This window comes from Eucyclogobius newberryi, unplaced genomic scaffold (genome assembly GCF_026437365.1).
Source record: "Eucyclogobius newberryi isolate DKJ021-1_F unplaced genomic scaffold, fEucNew1.0.hap1 SCAF_12, whole genome shotgun sequence".
NCBI lineage: Eukaryota > Metazoa > Chordata > Actinopteri > Gobiiformes > Gobiidae > Eucyclogobius > Eucyclogobius newberryi.
Window position 1 is genome coordinate 17823460 of NW_027315746.1, and position 20091 is coordinate 17843550.

General features: G+C 38.6%; 3 protein-coding genes across 4 annotated transcripts; 2 read left to right on the forward strand and 1 right to left on the reverse strand.

Annotated features, from left to right (window-relative positions):
• Window positions 1–249: 249 nt before the first annotated feature.
• LOC140356263 (ATP-dependent zinc metalloprotease YME1L1-like) lies at window positions 250–4885 on the forward strand. 2 transcript variants are annotated; one of them, XM_072441094.1, is made up of 18 exons: window positions 250–420; window positions 785–907; window positions 984–1167; window positions 1245–1316; window positions 1488–1597; window positions 1684–1834; window positions 2015–2098; window positions 2324–2497; window positions 2581–2733; window positions 2804–2936; window positions 3019–3081; window positions 3159–3271; window positions 3362–3517; window positions 3613–3764; window positions 3842–3968; window positions 4040–4113; window positions 4195–4281; window positions 4370–4885. In XM_072441094.1, exons 1-18 carry the CDS (start codon window positions 388–390, stop codon window positions 4511–4513), a joined length of 2133 nt encoding a protein of 710 aa, XP_072297195.1. In that variant the 5' UTR covers window positions 250–387; the 3' UTR covers window positions 4514–4885. The 2 variants fall into 2 exon arrangements, with proteins under 2 accessions (XP_072297195.1, XP_072297194.1); XM_072441093.1 differs by lacking the exons at window positions 250–420; window positions 785–907; window positions 984–1167 and having other exon boundaries at window positions 1250–1316; window positions 2345–2497.
• Window positions 4886–8615: 3730 nt separating this feature from the next.
• LOC140356264 (ras-related protein Rab-18-B) lies at window positions 8616–11931 on the forward strand. The gene is made up of 7 exons (XM_072441095.1): window positions 8616–8824; window positions 9128–9183; window positions 9272–9333; window positions 9525–9597; window positions 9678–9796; window positions 10018–10084; window positions 10707–11931. The coding sequence occupies exons 1-7, from the start codon at window positions 8757–8759 to the stop codon at window positions 10877–10879; spliced, it is 618 nt and encodes a 205-aa protein (XP_072297196.1). The 5' UTR covers window positions 8616–8756; the 3' UTR covers window positions 10880–11931.
• A 599-nt stretch (window positions 11932–12530) lies between these two features.
• LOC140356265 (homeobox protein Mohawk-like) lies at window positions 12531–18117 on the reverse strand. The gene is made up of 6 exons (XM_072441096.1): window positions 17260–18117; window positions 17014–17173; window positions 16533–16689; window positions 16141–16458; window positions 13124–13157; window positions 12531–13052 (listed from the first exon to the last, which is right to left on the reverse strand). The coding sequence occupies exons 1-6, from the start codon at window positions 17436–17438 to the stop codon at window positions 12803–12805; spliced, it is 1098 nt and encodes a 365-aa protein (XP_072297197.1). The 5' UTR covers window positions 17439–18117; the 3' UTR covers window positions 12531–12802.
• Between the last annotated feature and the right edge of the window lie 1974 nt (window positions 18118–20091).

The following is a 20091-nucleotide window of genomic DNA, read 5'->3' on the forward strand; positions in this document are numbered from 1 at the left end:
ATATTTATTTTACTAATTGAATGGTACATTTTGGATTATGATTTTTATTTTTTTTTAGAACTACTGTGTAACGAGACACCAGTGCGATTGTGTGTTTTTAACCATAACTGATTTGAAATATATAATAAATATTATATAATATATATAATATGATATGATATGAGTGAGTATTACATGTGAACGAAGTCAACAACAAAGGCGGAACTATCTACAGACGGGGGGACACATTTCACAGCGAGACCAGTACGTCAATGTTATTTCCGGTTTGTGTCAGATGTTGCAGTATTTTCAACGCAAGTTCATAGCCTGTTATGTCAATGATACAAGGATGAAATAAACCAAATCAAGAACTTTAAACAAGAGACAACATCGTAATAGCTCAGCGGCATGTTTTCCTTGTCACTGTCCGTTCAACCACAGGTAAGAAAATAAACATAAGTAGAAGGCCTCATTAACGCTGTTTTTCGTTCCAAGTTCAATTATACATTTAGCCAAACGGTAACTCTTATACCCTTTAGTTTATGAAGTTGACGGAGACAAGGCTCAGATCAATTTGGATAACGTTTGGCGTTTACTGCGTCACTCACATTTATAGTGACAAATGCATTTAATGCGAATCTGATTGGTCCTTTAAATGTACATTGTTGCATCTATATTGTGTTGTTTTCTGTCTTGATGGGTCATTTTAAATTCCCTGTAGCTTATTGATGAACAGTGCTATATCAATAATGTATTTTTTCTGTCAATAGTGCCTTTAATATATCCATATTTTGTATTTTCTCAGGTGACTGTACCCCTCAGCCACTTGTTAAATGTTCTCCAATCGTTCAAGGGCTCAGTGGGTACCCGCACATTTGCTACCAGTAAATCAACAAAAAATACAGAGGCAGAACAGCTCCTTACAGAGGTAGTTGTCTAAATAGTATACAATCATGTAATATTTATGTTAGAAATTTAAGATTAACACTTATTTGGATGCACAGCCACCGTGGAACCTGCGTGACTTGGGCTTGTCAGATCTCGGAAAGCAGCAGTTGGATGAATTGGTGAATGGTGTTTTTCCACACCTCAGTCCCCAGGAAGTGTCTCTGTCTTTAGGTCACACGAGTAAAAGTGTGTGGAGGACATCTCATCTCTCGACACGCTCCTTTTACCACAATAAGCATGGTAAGCTCTTCTAGATCAAAAAGGTCTATCCGAATGTTCTACTTTTGCTTCTATGTTTGTGTCTTCTGTCTAAATAGGTTTTCCTGGATCAATGCCATTTTTTGCAAAGCATTCCTCTCCTTTTCAGTCCGAGCTACAGATTTGGCCTGGTAAAAAAAAAAAAAAAAAAAAAAAAAAAATATATATATATATATATATATATATATATATATATATATATATATATATATATATATATATATATATCAGCAACATTGGTTCACAATATAACATGCACTTTGACTGAGTCATGTTTGTTTTGAATTCTTGTTTCACTTAAGTATGGGTCCAGAGCAGAGGCTTTAAGACTTTAAGGAACAAAACCAGGCGACTACAGTCAGGTTTGGATCGGCCAATTGAGCCAGAGGGATTTACTCCTTCTTTTATGAAGGTCAGTGCAGACAGTATTTATTATTATTATTAATATACTTTTACTCTTTTCTGGTAAATTATTTTAACTATTATATTGTCCTGCAGGGTTTGCTAACCCGAGACAAACCTGCAGATGTGGAGAGTCTGGACAGTATACTTAGGAACAAGAACATCCCGGATGGTCAGCAGGATTCTTTCAAAAATGGGTTTGCTGAAGGTTTCCTCAAAGCACAAGCCCTGACACAAAGAACCCAAGGCAAGCTACAATATTTTTACAATCATACTGTTTATACACACTGTGCACAGCTAATCCTCTGAATATTAATTGGGGTATTTATGATTAATTCTGAAATATTAATGAATTAATATGAATTAATGTTCATTCTGAATATGAATTTGGGTATTTAATTTAGATGATTTATCTGCAAATGTATAGATTCGTTGAGGAGGACTCGTCTCATCTTACTGGTGCTGCTTCTTGTTGGGATTTATGGCATCTCAAAGACACCTTTTTTATCGGGTAAAGGCTCCTTTCGTTTGATATTTTTATGTCTTGAAAAAAATAATTATATATTCAACAGGACAGCAGACGGTTATATAATGCCCAAGGGCTTTATGCTCATTCTAGATTATAGCTATGAAGGCTAATTTCTATCTGTTTGTATAATGCAAATTCAAAGACGTCAATAGTATTATAAGCATGATGCGGTGTGATTTCGAACTGTAATCTAACCATTCTTAACAGTACGGTTCCGAACCACATCAGGCCTGGACTCTGCTGTGGACCCAGTGCAAATGAAAAATGTGACCTTTGAGCATGTCAAAGGAATAGATGAAGCTAAAAATGAACTTCAGGAAGTGGTGGAGTTCCTGAAAAACCCACAGAAGTTCACAGCTCTTGGAGGGAAGCTGCCTAAAGGTGACTCAATAACCATTAATGATTAACGATTAACTCAATAGTGACAATTGTATTTTAACCTTACATATATTCTTGCCTTGAAGGCGTTCTGCTTATAGGACCCCCGGGGACAGGAAAGACTCTCTTGGCCAGAGCAGTGGCTGGAGAGGCGGAAGTACCGTTCTATTACGCATCTGGATCTGAGTTTGATGAAATGTTTGTTGGAGTGGGAGCTAGTCGCATCAGGAATCTTTTCAGTGTGTTTTCTTTAATAATATAGTTGTTACATTAGGAAATACTTTGTTTAACCACATATTAATTGTCTAGAGGAGGCCAAAGCCAATGCACCCTGTGTGATATTTATTGATGAGCTGGACAGTGTTGGAGGAAAAAGGATTGAGTCTCCTATGCACCCATATTCCAGACAGACAATCAACCAACTACTTGCTGAAATGGATGGGTAATCCCCTAAAGGAAAACATTTGTATATGTGTAATGTGATTAGCCATTGCTAATGCAAAATATTGTTTGTGTTATTGAAGGTTCAAAACAAATGAAGGTGTGATTATAATCGGGGCTACAAACTTTGCTGAGGCTTTGGATAAGTAAGTTCATTATAAAATTGGTTGTTTCATCATTCTTTCATACTTCTTAAATGACCAACATTTGTTGTATATTTTAGTGCCTTGATCCGTCCAGGACGCTTTGATATGCAAGTGAATGTCCCCAAACCAGATATCAAAGGTCGTACAGAAATCCTCAACTGGTATCTCAAAAAGATTAAAATAGATTCAAGTAAGGGTCAACCAAACGCATATGTATAGTTTGTGTTTGTTTAATCTCAATGTTACAGGACACAGGCTTGATTCTGTGTTGTTTTCACAGCCATTGAGGCCAGTGTTATTGCCCGGGGCACAGTGGGCTTCTCTGGAGCTGACCTGGAAAATCTGGTGAACCAGGCAGCCCTAAAGGCAGCAGTTGACGAGAAAGATATGGTTACAATGAAAGAGCTGGAGTTTGCAAAAGACAAAATTCTCATGGGTGAGTTATTAAGGGGGAAACCACAAAGTGACCATTGTCCTGAATCTGCAATGTATACTGTACAGGTTTACAACAACAGTGATGTATACTTATAGGTCCTGAGAGAAGGAGTGCACAAATAGACCAGAGGAACAAGGAGATCACTGCATATCACGAGTCGGGTCATGCAATAGTAGCGTATTACACCAAAGATGCTATGCCAATCAATAAGGCTACCATCATGCCAAGAGGACCCAGCCTGGGACATGTAAGAAATCTGACTGCCAAAGTTCAATAGTACTGTTTTTACTGAAATGTACTCTAAGTTCATGTGGTTCAATTTAGGTGTCCATGCTCCCTGAGAATGACCGCTGGAGTGAGACCCGCTCGCAGCTGTTGGCCCAGATGGATGTGAGCATGGGCGGGCGTGTTGCAGAGGAGATTATGTTTGGATCAGAAAACATCACAACTGGTTTGAAAGACAATGACGAGCAATATAACAGATGTCTTAGTTGGTCTTGTAAAAATGTGTCCTAATTTCAGGAGCGTCTAGTGACTTTGATGCTGCCACCAAGATTGCAAAGATGATGGTAACCAGATATGGAATGTGCGACAAGGTTAGAAAATAGGAAAAAAGCTTTGATGTGCATATGTTGGTCTGACATTAAATTCATACAGATTTTCTGCCTCTTTCTCAGTTGGGTGTGATGACCTATCGTGAAATGACGACGCAGAGCCCAGAGACACAGGCCGCTGTGGAAAATGAAATCAGGCTACTTCTGAAGGTCTGTACCCTGTGTACATATGAGAGAAAACCGTGCACCTTGATTTATTACTATTATTATATCTTAATTATGTTTTTGCAAACTTCAGGAATCTTATGACCGTGCCAAAGCCCTTCTAAAGTCTCACGCTAAAGAGCACAAAAGCCTGGCTGATGCCCTGCTCATGTACGAGACACTGGACGCCAAAGAAATTAAGATAGTCCTGGAGGGCAAGGCTCTGGAGAGCAGATAAGACCAGAGAGCACTGATGGGACAGAACATAAACCCTCTCATGTTAGCGCTCAAACATTTAAAGAATATTTTCTGTTTTTCTCAGATCACTTGGTGAGTTTTGGAAATAGTGAATGTACAGTACATATCCTCTACAACATTGAATTTCAGGTGTGACTGGTTATCTAAGCGCTAATTAGTAAATTGACAATTGTCAAATTGAATCCTACATTCTCATTGTTCCAATTTAATGTCTTGCTGTAAAAGTTGCTGTGACTTATATTGTATCTTAAACTGTCACAAAAGGATGGAATGATGTCTTCATCACGTGTGGGAAATGTTTGAGGATATGCGCTTAAGCACTCTAATGTCAATAGATTATTTTATGTGTGTACAGGTAATTGAAAAAATGCTTCTCAGGCTCAAAGCTTATGTAAATGTGGCTCCTCAAAACCAGTACAATTTAATCTCGCTCTCTGTGTCTCTGTTTTTAGTTTTGATCAGAGTCAGGTTTGAAAAGCTCAGCCACACACATACAGTACAGACCAAAGAGTTTTCTTTATTTTCATGACTATGAAAATTGTGGATTCACACTGAAGGCATCAAAACTATGAATTAACACATGTGGAATTATATACTTAAAAAAGTGTGAAACAACTGAAAATATGTCTTATATTCTAGGTTCTTCAAAGTAGCCACCTTTAGCTTTGATTACTGCTTCGCACACTCTTGGCATTCTCTTGATGAGCTTCAAGAGGTCGTCACCAGAAATGGTCTTCCATTAGTCTGGAATGAGTCTTTCCTAGAGATTGCTTATTACTTGTTGGCCCTTTTTGTCTTCACTCTGCGATGTGTGTCCAAACTTTTGGTCTGTACTGTATGTCGTGGAAAATGGGAACAATGTTAAAATGGCTTTGTTGGCCAGAATGGGGAACACCTTGGCAGCAGTCAACCAAAAACTGTCCAAAGGAAGATCAGCAAAGTTTAGCTTCAATTATGTTCAATTAGTTCCTCTTGCTCCTGTAAAGTCATGTCCTTTCCTACCACTGATGCTGAGCTGTATGGGTCCCTAACCAGTCAAGGCATTCTGTGTAGTCTGAAGAGAAATAAAATCACAACTTCTCCTCATGAGTTTTCAAACCTGTGCCTATCACAGTGGAGCAGCATTGACATCATGCTTTTTCTCTGTGAGAGACATGAAATTCACACACAAAAAAAAAAAATAAGAAATTGATTGGAATTGCTACTGTGGACCAAAGATCACAATTTCTAAAATGACAACATTACCACAAAACTAGTTGCACAGACACATGTACTTAAATTTTTTTATGTGGTATGTATTCTTACTTTTTACAAGTCAAATAATATGCTGTGGAAAAATCCAGGCAAAGCATTGCATTTAGTTGGAGACAAGCTGGTTGCGAACCCTCTACCAGAAGGTAACATAGTGCAACTTTAGATAGGGCCTAAAAACTACAGTATACACATTCAAGTAATATAAAACACAAAACAAAACCACATGTCCAACCATCAAATGTCAATCATACCTAACAACATCAGAATCAGAAAAGGTTTATTGCCATTGTCAATGAACAGAATTCACAAACATAAGAACTTGATGTGTTGATTCAGTGCAACATAAAACAATGAACAAAGATAAAACAACCTGTATAAGACAAAAATAAAAACAATTAAAATCTGCTATAGGATAAAAAATGAAAATCGACTTAATATACACAAATTTACAGTTGAAGAAAGTGACCAGTGCAGTAAGCGATTAAATGAGCATTCACTAGCAAGGCCCACGCAAGATCTAGGATATTGTTAGAGCCGCAACGTCCATTCTCAAACATCAGACTATTCAAAAGTGTCATAGACCAATCCCGCCTTCATGCTTTTAATTTGAAAGTCCAACACTATTCGTTTCTGCAGTGATTCTATTGACAAAATATTAGTAGGAGTTAGAGTAAGAATAGCATAGGCTTAATCTGTGGTCATTCTTAAACTTGAAAACCCAGTGCCATTTCTTGTAACTTTCAGTCTTTTCTTCTTAGTGTCTTGGATGTATTTCCTTTCCATCTTGGCAGGTCCATTTAAAGGCGTAAACTGCTCTTCAATGTTGTTGGATGTCTGGGCCTTGAGAAAGTAAAACCCACTTCCAAGACCAGTGGAGAAAAGGAGTGGAGTGAACAGGAACCGCCAGGGATGACTGCCAACACAGTCTCTGAATGCAGTCTCCATGGAAGCTGCCCATTGTTGCAGGATCAAGAAGCGGCCTGAAACTGAAGCTGGTCACATCTAGTTACCTGTCTTTATATGGGTTCTCTCTTGAGCTCAAATTTGCATAATTAGAGACTCTAAATGAACAGTTCACAATAAAGGGTCATTTAAGACTAGATGGTGGGTTATGGATCATTAGTTCCACCTGAATCCAACAGCGCCTGCTTCATTACTTAGTGCTTTCTATAGTTGAAATAACACAGACACAGCTATTGTTCTGTAAACTGGCTTTATAGTGTGAGCACATCATAGCAATTAATTATAGAGACATTGTAAAAGTAAAAACATAAAGCCTAAAAAATACTGTAACCCAAACATACAATCATTCCTTACAACACTAACCTTAGAGTCGGAAAATGATCGGGATGATGTTTTTAAAAGATAACATTTTGGCAGAACGTGAGTAGTGTTCAAATACATTTACTTGAGTCTTTTTATGAAGAAATTGTACTTTTCAAACAGTAACACTGTTTTGAAGTAGACTACTATTACTCGAGTACAAGTTTTGATTACTCTTCCTTCCTTGCACCTCACCTTATGAAATTATTTGTTTTTGTAATTTTTTAAAATCTATTCTTACCAAGAATACCAGAATTCTTACCAGAATCTGTGCATTATTTTCAGTTTTGTCGGTTTAATCAAATTGCACTTTTCTATTGGGAGGGTCCACCACCATGCTTGTCTCCATGGAGATGTTACAGCTTTATTGAATGTAGTTTTATTGCTCAAAAATAACTTACAAAACATGCATTCTTACTGTGAGCAGGGTTGACCTGTAGCTTGTCTCCAAAACGTTAAATGCCATAGTGTGGCACATCCCGCTCCAGACAAAGCAATAACATACCTATAGAAACAAGTAGATGTCACTATTATAAGCAGAAAGGCAAGACAGGTTCATTTGTTGAGCACAATTCATACACAAGGCAATTCAAAGTGCTTCACACAACAGGAAGAAATGCATTCAAATCACAAAGATATGACAGAAATCACAAAACAGATTAAGACCTAAAAAGACGAGTGCAAAGTAAATCATACACAGTCATTTAGTCATATGCACAGCTAAACAAACTGTTTTTTTATCTTAGATTTGAACATTTTCAGAGTAAAAGCCTTTCTCACATTTTCAGGAAGATTTTAGCTGCATAAACTGAAACATAGATTCCCCATGTTTAGTCCTGACTCTGGGCACCAGCAGGAGGCCGGTCCCTGAGGTCCTCAGAGTCCGAGATGGTTCATATGGCACTAACATATCCAAGATGTACTTTGGTGCTAGGCCATGGAGAGACTTGTACACAAGCAGAGCTGCTTTAAAGTCTCTTCTCTGAGCCACAGGAGCCAGTGCAGAGACCTGAGAACAGGACTAATGTGATGGTACTTCCTGGTTCTAGTCAGGACCCGAGCAGCAGCGTTCTGGATGTACTGCAGCTGTTTTACAGCTCGTAATCCTTTAGATTAGACTACTGTTCTTTACAGTAGTCTAATCTAAAGGAGACAAATGCATTAATAAGTCTCTCCAAGTCTGGTTTCGACACTTTTGATTTTGGCAATGTTTTTAGATGGTAAAAAGGGTGGCTGTTAAAATTTAAACGTTACACAGTACACCTTTGGCTCATAAATCATGGATCAGATTTTTATCACATTTTATGTAAAACTCAAATATACTCAAAATTGTATTATTCAAATAGTTAGTTACTACTTTTTACTTTTACTTGAGTTATATTGTTATTAATTAATGTGCAAATTGTGGCTACTCTACTATTTGTATACAGTAAATGTACACTTCCCGCCTTCTTTATTTTACTTTTTTGAAGGAACGTCATAAAACTAGAAAATAATTTGTGACGTCATGTGTGGTGCGGAAGTTGCGCGCGCAGATCAGATCTGTCGCCGATCCTCGCTAATGCTAACTGTTACTGCTCTAAAAACAAGTCAAAACATTTACACAGGCATCTGCAAGTAACAATCTGTCAACTTATCACAGGGATATGGACGAAGACGTGCTGACAACTTTGAAATTACTGATAATTGGTGAAAGTGGAGTTGGAAAGTCCAGGTTTGTGGATCTTAGTAGCGGAGCCTGTAGCTAGCGTGTTGTTAATGTTGACATTCTGTTATGTTATGTAAGTTTATGTCTGCTTCGGTGATGAGGCTTGAAAGTCCATTTTGTTCTTCTTTCCAACAAATATATATATTATTAGAGATATTGTATGTAAAAAAGTGTAAATACAAGATTCATATTCTATTGTTTTTGACACGTTTTTATGGTTTTGTTTATTTCATCAGATGTTAGTATGTTTTAACTTTCCCACATCGCTGCTATTTAAACCCACTCTCTGTATGTTTGTGTATTTTGCAGCCTTCTTCTGAGGTTCACAGAGGATACTTTTGACCCTGAGCAGTCTGCCACAATAGGTTAGTAGTGTCCACTGAACACAACAACACAATAACTACACTATAGCGCAAACACCCCTGATCCTCATCCTTCTCCTGTTACTCACAGGTGTGGACTTCAAAGTAAAGACTATTGCCATAGATGGAAACCGAGCAAAACTCGCCATATGGGTAAGAAAACTCAATAGATCATTGTGTACTTGATGTTTTTTGTTAAAAATATAATGTAGAACAGTATTCCTCCAGACGGGGGCGACAATGTTCATTAAAATGGCACTACTGATCTCAAACGTTAAATGTTCCTCGTGTGTAGGATGTTATGTTGCTTTGGTAACAAAGGTCTAATGTCTTTTCTTGAACAGGACACAGCGGGACAGGAGAGATTTCGGACCCTGACACCGAGCTACTACCGAGGAGCACAGGGCGTCATTTTAGGTATAAGGTGTTACTTATTTTCAATTGTCAATTGAAATCTAAAATGTCTACATTATGATTTTTTTGTTTTTTTTATACAGTGTATGATGTTGCCAAGCGTGACACTTTTACTAAACTTGACAATTGGTTGAATGAACTGGAGACCTACACAACACGGAATGACATTGTGAAAATGCTTGTTGGGAACAAAATTGACAGAGTGAGTTTGTAGAACTTATAAAGCTTTAATCCGGCAGTAGATTATTGTGCAATGTACCTATTAATTAAAAAAAAAGAAAAAAAGAAGGTAGCTGCATTGTGGTGTTAATGATGAGGATAATGATAATGATAATAACAAATAGGTGTTTTACTTTTTTTTTTTAACAAGGCAACAAAATCTCTGTGATAATTGACCAGGGGCTAATTTAACATCTTTTGCAGGAGGATCATGAAGTCGACAGAAATGAAGGACTGAAATTTGCAAGAAAACACTCCATGCTGTTTATTGGTTAGTATCACTTCACTTCTGATGGAAGTTGTGGCTCTCTACTCTCAACATGGTGGACTTGAACATTAAAATACTAATTTCACAACTGGCCTTGGTCAAGACATTGCGTCACAAACCACTACATGTCCTTAATCTCTGTAGCAGTGTGCCACTTGAGTATGCTAAACCTCTGAGCTGAAAGATGCAGCCTCTCCAGGGGAAGTACATTATGATTAAAATCTGGGATTTCATTTATTGAGCCTACGTCTGCACATGTTTCTGATTCTCATCTCCACTTGCTTTTTTTCTTGAAATTACGTTAGAATTTTGTAAAGTTTCCATTTTAAATGGCAAATTTAAGGCATTTTAAAAAAGGGTTTGGAAGATGTCATGAAGTCAATCCATTACAAGGATGTCTTCATCCGCCTGTCTTGAAGTAATGAAGTTATCTTGCACTCCATACATATGTCACATTTGTCCACAGAAAGTTATTTTAAAACAACCTTCATTTCAGTAGAGAAAGGCTCTGTTTTAAATTTGTAACCCTGCGTGTCTCAACCTTTTTTCACTTTTGTAACATTTTGGACAAGTCTGTGTTTTCACTGATGTCATAAATCTTGGTGTCTTTCTTCCCTTTGTTCAGAGGCCAGTGCAAAAACCAAAGACGGAGTCCAGTGTGCCTTCGAGGAGCTGGTGGAGAAGATCCTGCAGACTCCGGGCCTGTGGGAGAGTGAGCACCAGGGTCAGAAGGTGACTCTGGGGGCGCAGGAGCAGAGCCAGGGTGGGGCGTGTGGAGGCTACTGCTCCATACCCTGAGCAGGACCTCAGTGCATCAATCTGACCCAATAGCTACAGACCACAGACAGACAATACTGTTTAGGTTAATGTTCTGTTGGCCCAGTGGACTTTGCAGTTTGCACACTTCTCTTAAGCCACCATCAATTCACTACTTTCTTTAAAAACATGAATGAACGCCTCATGAAAAGTAGACCCCTTTTTGTGAGAAAGGAGATATAGTATTTGACCTAACGAACCCCGAATGTACATCTGGATTGAATTAATCATTATGTAGAGAAATCCAGCTGTACATGATCGAATCAGGTTAATGGAGTAGTGCCTATAACTTGAACCAGTTTGTTGGTTACAGCACATGCGTAGCTTGTCACATTGTATTGTCAATGATTAGTCATAATCAGAACAGATGTCTCTTAAATCCTGGGCTTCCAGGTGAAAGTTCTGGTTTTGCTTTGTTAGAAAATTGGTCACTCTATGTAACTTAAGTATAACCAGTATGCTTTGTTTATTTAGTGCATAAAACGACACTTGTAATAGGGCTGGTGTTAAACAGACCACGTGGACTTCATGTGTAGGATCACTATGAGAATTCCCAAAGAAGTTAATTGGTTCAAATATATGATTATTTAAATTAATTTATAAATAATCCATAACACTACCGAATGTGAAGAATCCCCCAATCACACAAATATTTGTCTTTATTAAGTTTTTCTGGGTTGGACCATATCTTGAAGTTACATTGGTGGTGGTGTTTACAGTATGTAGATTTTTAAGTAGGTAAAGTATTTTCTCTTAGTTACCAACAGTTTTTGTCAACTCAGACAATTCTCAAACATAACAGTCTGAGGACATTCCTTAGCATTTCTATATCCTTAATATGCAATACTTTTATTTGTTGCTCTCTTGTTTTTCTACCGCCTCTACTGTCCTTGGCCACTTTAACCTTATTTTTTGATGTGCATCTGTCTGCGTCATTTTAAGCAATAGTTGAAAAGGAAATCTGCCTTAAATGTAAACTGACTTATATTCTTGTTTTGTTGCAATCTGAAATAAAGGACAACCTCAATCTGTCACTAACTGTTGTTTAATTGCTATTTGAGGCGTGCCATTAGCTTTCCGTGTTGTCTCGCAGCCCACCTAATCAAAAACAGGTTTACAATGGAAACCCAGGGTGAGGTGCTCTTTCCATGAAATGTAACTAATGTCAACTCTGCTGCACACGCAAAACTGAAATATAGTTCGAAGAAAATGTCAGAAAGCCGACCAAAAAGCGAGTGGAAAGATCTAGTTAATCATGTTTTGCAGAATAGCGCCTGAAGCGAGGCTGTGATTACAAGCTTATGTTTGGTGTCAGGACGTCCCCACATGGAACAAGACGCTCCCCACAAATCTCCAATGAGTGGAACTGCAGTCAACGTACTCCTAAAACTTATAATGCTCTCAATTTTATCCACTTTTGACACGTCGACTGAAAATAGGTCTGACAGTTCAGAAATCTCGAGGATTATTGACTCTTTATTGTGCCAATGCCACACTCAGGCTACAACTATTGAATAAGACATTTGAAAAGATTTGACGACGATTGATTTATAACCAATAACTACATAACAGTAAAATATATACTGTAGATCGTGTGGTTCCAAGCAGTGATTTAAGGAATGGTACAGGCCAAAAGACTTCACATTGGGTTTATTCAAATAGCTGCTGTCAGACTCATTGGACGACAATCCAGTCTCATGGAAGTTAATATAACTTAGAAGAACAGAAGACAATGGGAAGACAATGACATCAAAATTAAGAGTTACACAATATACATTGGTGTGTGGGGCTTTTTCAAATGTCAGAGTTAATCATGAGAGAAACATAACATGAGGTTTAACAGACATAACAGGACACTAGTTACTTTAGCATCTGGTATTCCCATATGGAATAATGTGCTAATGCCTACACGCAGTTTGGCAGAGCCACTTTGACAGTCTGGACTTCTGCGATGTGAGAAGACTTCTGGATGATGCGGCTGGTGAGGGTGGGGCGAGAGGGGTGGGCTTTGGCACATGTTCGGTCCAAAGGAGGGGTCCTGCAGACAGTGAGGGGCTCTCTGGACACTCCACTGCTCTGCCCTTGGGCCAGGCTGGTCAGGGCCACTGCAGCGTGGAGCTCTTTCCAGCCGGGGTCGCCGCCACGCTGCGGCTCACTGAGGAGAGAATATTTACTATTATAACTATTATAATTATATTGTCTGACATTTTGTGTGTTCTAACTTACCTGCCAGATTTAGTACAGGTGTAGTCGACTGGGTCTGTAGAAGAAAAAAGCAAAACTGTGAGAGAAATAGCGGTTTGTTTTTATAGAATATATTTTAAAACTATATAAAGAAAATACAAAAAGGGAGACAAGGCAAAACACCGTTTTTTTTTACACAAAACACTGGATCTTCAGTAAACTCTTGTGTACTATATTTTTGTTTCTCCTTTTGTCCAGTCATTCTTCCCAAAATAAAGCAGTAATGCCATACTGCTAAGCCGTGGTCTGCTAAAGTGGAATTATGCGTACAATGCGTTTCCATTTCAGTTTGGGTATATTGCTGTTTCGGCAATATCAGAGATTTGGCCAAAGCTCAGAGCAATAGACGGGTAAATTAGAGGCCTGCTGTGAAACACAGTCCTTTGGTGCTAACAGCCCGAAACATCCCCGTCTCTGGTTCCCTAAGAAATGCTCCGGCCAAAAGCAACTACTCACTGATAGTAAATCATTCCGATATTTTATGCTCTTTGCCACTGAGTATCCACTTCAGCTTCACATTGTTTGCCAAAAATTGCTCTCTGCATTTTATTCTATTGAAATGTGTGTGTGTTTCTCTGAGGGCCCAAGATTTACAGATGGGATGAACTGATGGTCTCCAGTCACTTGCCACAGGCCAGAATAAATGAAAGGATAGTTGTTTAAGGAAGGACATCCTATACAAACCTAACCATGCAAATGACTCACTGAAACTCTTTATGTATTTATCATGGACTGGAGCTTTTTTGTTGTTTCACTACATTCACAAAGCCAACATCACATCATCTTCTTCTGCTACGCATCATGCTTTTTCCCACAATGCTATGCTCACCTCAGTCTAACTCTAACAGAATTGCCATTGTAATGTTCTCTGGAAAACAACTACATGCACTAAACTTACATTTTATATCCTCATCATGAGCAGCTTGTTTTCATTCGTTACAAAGCTGGAGGAAAATAGGTCCAAGTATGTTTGGTGTGGTTCTGTTTTTAAGTTTAAATATCACTTTTATAGCGCTCTAAACTTTCTCTGGGAAATGCTACACCTGGGTAAAGAACCAAAACCAACAGTGAAAGCCACGCTAACTGTCAGCAAATAACGCAGCATTTTATTGGGACATAAACAGACATATTTGGTGAATGTAGGACAGTGTGTTGTGGGTTACGAGTCCATCATTGCAGGTTTAGAGGCGCTTTTAGGTTTCTCTGGGGAGGAGCAGAGAGAGGTGTTAATGAGCTGAGTGAACATCATGGATCTGGCACTGAGACTTTCCGTTTTACCTCCACAAATACAACCTGCAGCAGCACGTTCGGTGTTTGGACAAGGTTCAACACAACAACACTGTTTGCCTAAACTAGCGTAAAAACCCAAATATGCTAGTAACAACCCGCTAAATATCTTTTATTAAATTAAAAGTATACAATTTGTGTTTATTGAGAGTGATGTTCCAAGACAGAGATTAACGAATTTTCAATTTGAAGATGCTAAACATAAGAAAAATGTATTAGCAATGTGAATCTGTAGATCTATCCAACTTTTCATAAACTTGACTTGGTTTCAAAGTCCCTGCCTTGACTTTCGAAATACTGTCCTTTAAACTATTGAGGACTTTCTTTCCATTGTACATCTATAAATGACATCCATAGTAATATTACAAAGAGTATGAAATGTCACAGCTTAAGGGCATTTAAGTCTAACGTTTGGCAGCGAAGTGGGGAAAAGCCAACTCCTTATAAAAGTGAAACCAAAGAGAATATGCTCTATCATAAATCTTTTCACACTTGCTTCTGTGAAGTCATGTAAATCTAGAATTTGACATAAGTATTTGGTGGGGAGCGTATTGCAAGAGTTGAGAAAAAATGAGCTGGTAATTGTAAAACACAGCGTAAGTAAAAGGTACACCTTATCAGAGATAAACATTGCAAACCAAATCATTGCAGTTTAGCTAGAAAAAGAAACTGGCATTGCTGTAAAAATGACCTTCAATGTTATGTGACTGCTCCAAATAACAGTAAGACAACAATAATGCAAATATCCTATCATTTTGGAAGTACATTTGATTTTGAAAGCATCTATTTAAAGTAAACTTACATGTCATGAGCAGTCACTCTTAACAAGCCTTTTCTCTTCAAACTGACCATCCACTTAACTATGTCTTGGCCTGAGTGTTCACTTGTCACCCTGGGATGTATAAAGTCTCAGACATGCTGTAATTGTCCTCGAGACTGGACTGGACATTTCCACCTCCATGGCAAAGCGGCTGCAGCGGAACAAACGGCACATTCAAATATATGGAAATGATATTTGTGGTGTGCAGTAACCTAAGCCTTCCAATTTATAAAACCAGGGATTTCGAGTCCTTCTCAGAGATGTTTGAAAAAGATTTTGTTCTCGGGTCCTGAGCTTGTGGAAGTACGCGGGTCTCTGAAGGTCTGAGAGGGCACTCACATGTCAACACATTTTGCAGTAACTTTATAATTGAGTCTGCTTACAAGGGAATGCCCGGGATTTATTGATGTCTGAAGACTTGCATGGAAGTTTTGGTTCACACTTTTCTTGTTTTACAGTACGCAATGGTGTAGTAAATAAAAAAGTAAGGAAAAGAGCGTAGTTAAACTGTCATTATAACACATATTCAGCATAAATCCAGGATTGATGCATAAGTCAGTGAGTAGTTCTGGCTCAGATTCACTCATTGCATCAATGTATGACATATGACAGCTATATAAACTGAAGACAGCCTAATTGACCAAAGTTTCTTTCATATTTAGTCATTATTCATTCACTGGTTCCACCCAATCCAGCAGCTATTGGCTTTAGGTGTGCTTTACCCAGGACGGGACTGACACTAACAGACAGTTTACATTTGCTCAACAAAAGCAGGTTCAACCAACACGTGCACTCGATTGTCTGACAAGGCTGGAGCAAAAGAGAACAACACTCTATGACTGTTGTGTATTGTCTGCTCTTTTAAGCGGTTTTGAATGCAGTGCTCGCTCACCCATGTGGTAGACAAAGTTGGCCTCTGTCCCGTACGACGATGCTGGAGACACCACGTCCCGCTCACAGTCGTTGGAGCTGAAGGACTCGGAGTGGCTTCTCCTCTTCCTGCCTGCACTCACCACTCGCTCTGCCTCCATCATGTGTCGAAGCGTGTCGTTCAGGTAGCGGTTCAGTAAGCTGCTCTTGTATTTCGAGGGGCCCGACACTCCATCATCAGCGCTGGAGATGACTCTGCTCTGGGCCTGCAGAGGGCTCTGGAGGGACGATGATCTGCCAAAGTCTGAGGGTCGAATCTGGCCTTGTAGTGGGCACTCATCTGTGAAAATCAGATGAGTGAGACAGAGCGAAGTCTCCAGCAGAATAGGAGCCTGGTGTTTTTTCAGCGCTCACCTGTGTCAGTGTCAGTCTCGCCGCTGCACACGCTCAGTCTCTCGGCGTTGCCCTGGATGTACTGGTTATACAGTTTGATCCTCAGGGCCCAGCTCAGGTCGGGCTGCCTCACTGTGTTCTTCAGCCTCCGCCTGGCATTGGCAAACCAGTTAGAAACCTGCACAAATCGAGAGTCAAATACAAATTTAGAGTGCCTCAAATCTGTTGTTTTCGTGATCTTCTTGTTTGTAAGGAACCTGCTCACATCTGAGACAGTCCAAGGGAACATAATCACTACAGTTACTCTACGCTGACATAAATGGATAATGCACTTCTAAAATGAATTTACTTCACATACATATTTGGCAATTCTTATTTTTTCAAAGCCCAAATCTCAGACATAACAAATCTCTCATTATGCATTCAAAAGAACTCAAAAAAAGCAGGTTTTCAAAAAATACGTCTCACCTAAACAGTGCTTTTGTTTCAATGTGTCTCTCACCTGCACCAGTGTCATGTGTGATCCCAGAGCCAGCAGAACCTTCTCAGTTTTGGTGGGATAAGGGTTGTCCCGATGTTTGTAGAGCCAGTGTTTCAGGGGCCGTGCCATGTCCTGCAACACCTGCCTCTTATGGCGAACTTTGACCCGACTTAGACGAGACCTGGGCAAGACAGAATCACAGAATGTAAGTATAAACCACAGGCGGACTCTTACACCTTTTTTTGAACCGTCCAAACATGTACATACCCATATTTTCTGTATTTTGCAGATCCATTTTGGGTGGTCTCCTGGCATCGCTCGCTTAAACTACTTGGAGATAAATCTTCACTGTTCAGTCTACTCGCCTCTTCTCTCCCGTCTCCAAATTCAAGCACAGTGGAGCTCAAGTCAAGTTTGTCCATGCTTTCCAACGTCAACAGGTGCATCCCAAAATGTCCTCAAATCAGTAGAAAATATGTTTCCATACTTGGCAAAAAAGAGAGAAAGAAAAGTGGTATCTTGGTTCAAAAAAGAGATGATACTCCCTGCTCCAGTTAGTGGTGTTTGAAAAAGTCCAAAGATGTTGTGAGTCCAGAGTGAGGAGAGCCCACCTAAACTTCTGCACCGCTGCCTATTGGCCCTCCCACCTTCCAATCACGTGCTAGCTTTTGGAGCAGCAGTAGCACCCCGCAATATGAAAATTGTAACCATTGTATATCAGCAAATGCGGTCAGTGGATTTACAAGTAGCATTTGGCCTGGTGCGACTGCTGCCAACGCTAAGCAATTCACCACACTCGCATTTCTTCAACATGAGGTCGGCAGATTTTGTGGATGTTGAGGTTTGAACTAAGAATCGTGTCAGCAAATAATAATACATGTTTTAGTGGGGACTTTGGAAATGGATGGTGTAATTACAGAGCGCCTAATAACCTGGAAAACCACAGAATGATGCACAGCACTAGACAGAAGAGAATCCTCCCGGGCTCGGACTGATCTCAAAACAAATTGGTGGATAACAGAAACGGTTAAAAGATGGAAAAAAATCACAGATGTTTGAATGTCTTTTAAATCTGGAAAATGTTATAACTTTTTTTTCGAACTTTTTGTACACAGAGACAAAATTCCGGAGAGAAGTGTATGTAGATGTAGATGATCATAATCTTTTTTTTAATAATCTCTCAAATTAACAGGGGGATAAAATAAATAAAATAAATAAAATAAATAAAATAAATAAAATAAATAAAATAAATAAAATAAATAAAATAAATAAAATAAATAAAATAAATAAATAAAATAAATAAAATAAATAAAAAACAAGACACAAGAAGGAACATGACACAAAAAAGTTGCTAGTATGAATCATCTACAAACCGTTCCACTTGAACCAGTCTTTTTGAATTCACTTCAATCAGATGCAATAGTGAGATATGTCCAAATTGCTTGGTTTGTAAATTAAGAGAAAAAAAATATGTGGAAAGAAACAAAGAGGCAAGATTTGGCTAAAACCGTAACGTCTTTGTTGCAATCTGCTTTTCTATTTCCAATCAATTAATCAGAAATATAAGTAAATAAGTTGCGTATAAATTGTTGCATTTAAATACAGTTTTTCTGGCTTGTCAAAGATGCTTTCTTGCAAACCTGCACCATTTTCCATTCATGTTACACTGAAAATATCTGCTGTTGGTGGGACATTGTCAGTTTAAATACATCTATACTCAATAGAGCTATACATTCATAACCCTAACCTATAACATTAACACAATAATCCATCAACAAAATGTATCCCTGAACTAATTTAATCACTGGTCTGCACATTGGCTTTTCACCATTGCAAGATAGAGCCATGTGAGAATGTTTTTTTCTCCCTTGTCAATTCATATTTCCTTAAATCTGTAGCTAATGTAATAACCTTTCCATCGCCAATCCCTTCATCATCTTCAGGGACTCCCTCAGTTTGATAAAATGTCCCTTTAGCTCTCATTTAGACGGCGATTGCGGGCCGTGTTTAACTGTTAAACGTATTAAAGAGCCCATAAGTCTCACCCCTGTACATAATTTACAGATATCAGTGAGGGAGTTGAGTTTGGGAGCTGAAAAACACATGCGTCCCCTTCAGGTGCCATAAATTCCTGGCGCACATTCCTGAAGCAGAGGCTGGAGAATGCTACAAGCTATCACAGACCATTTAACCCTGTCCCAGTGTGCTGTTCACCGTCTGCACTGTTGACACTGTACAGGGACACGCCCACCAGCCCAACAGCCAGGGGACAGGCGAAAAACTACAAACAGGCAGTATATTTCTACTTGTTTGGGTAGTTTGGCACTTAATACTGTCCCGGAATAAAGTGTATGGCACATCGTAAGTATGTTCAAACCGTATCCTTTGCTTAATTATCATGTTATCTTGGTTTATTTGCAGTTTGTACCAGTCCCGAACATGGATCAGAGGATGATTAGGCGACAATTATTATTTCAACTTATTCAATCATCTTATAAAATGTCCCTTTCATCCAGATAGCAGGCAATAAAGTATAAAAGAAGACCATGTAACAACAAAACATATGATAAATTAATATGCAAATTACTGCTAAAATGGAGGCTGGTGATTTGCTGTGGCAAGAGAGGGAAATCCCAAAGTATGTGCGGCACTGTCAAATCAGAAAGTTATTAGTATGTAGCAACTTTAAATTTTTAGTGTTTTAGTGGAAGAAAGTAGGTATAGTGGGATAAGTGTATTTTCTGGGCATGAAAAATACTACCTGGAAGTCCCCACTCAGGACATAAAACCACAAATGTTAGTGTTGGGGCTAAACCAAAGCTAACTTTCCTCCTAATTTTTGTTAATGTCTCTTGAAAGAAGGAAGTATTCATGACACTAAATAGTACTTACAGAATGGGTAGAATAAGTAGAAAAAATTAGAGAATAAGTATTTTTTTTAACAAAACTTGTACAGAAAAGTTAATGAAATATAATATGTATTGTTAAAACGACAGCGTCAAGAACCACCAAAACCCATGTAACATTTGTGTTACAAATTCAACAAGATAAGAAATTACTTCCATTTTGATTTAAGCTAAATGTGTAGAGGTGGAGGTC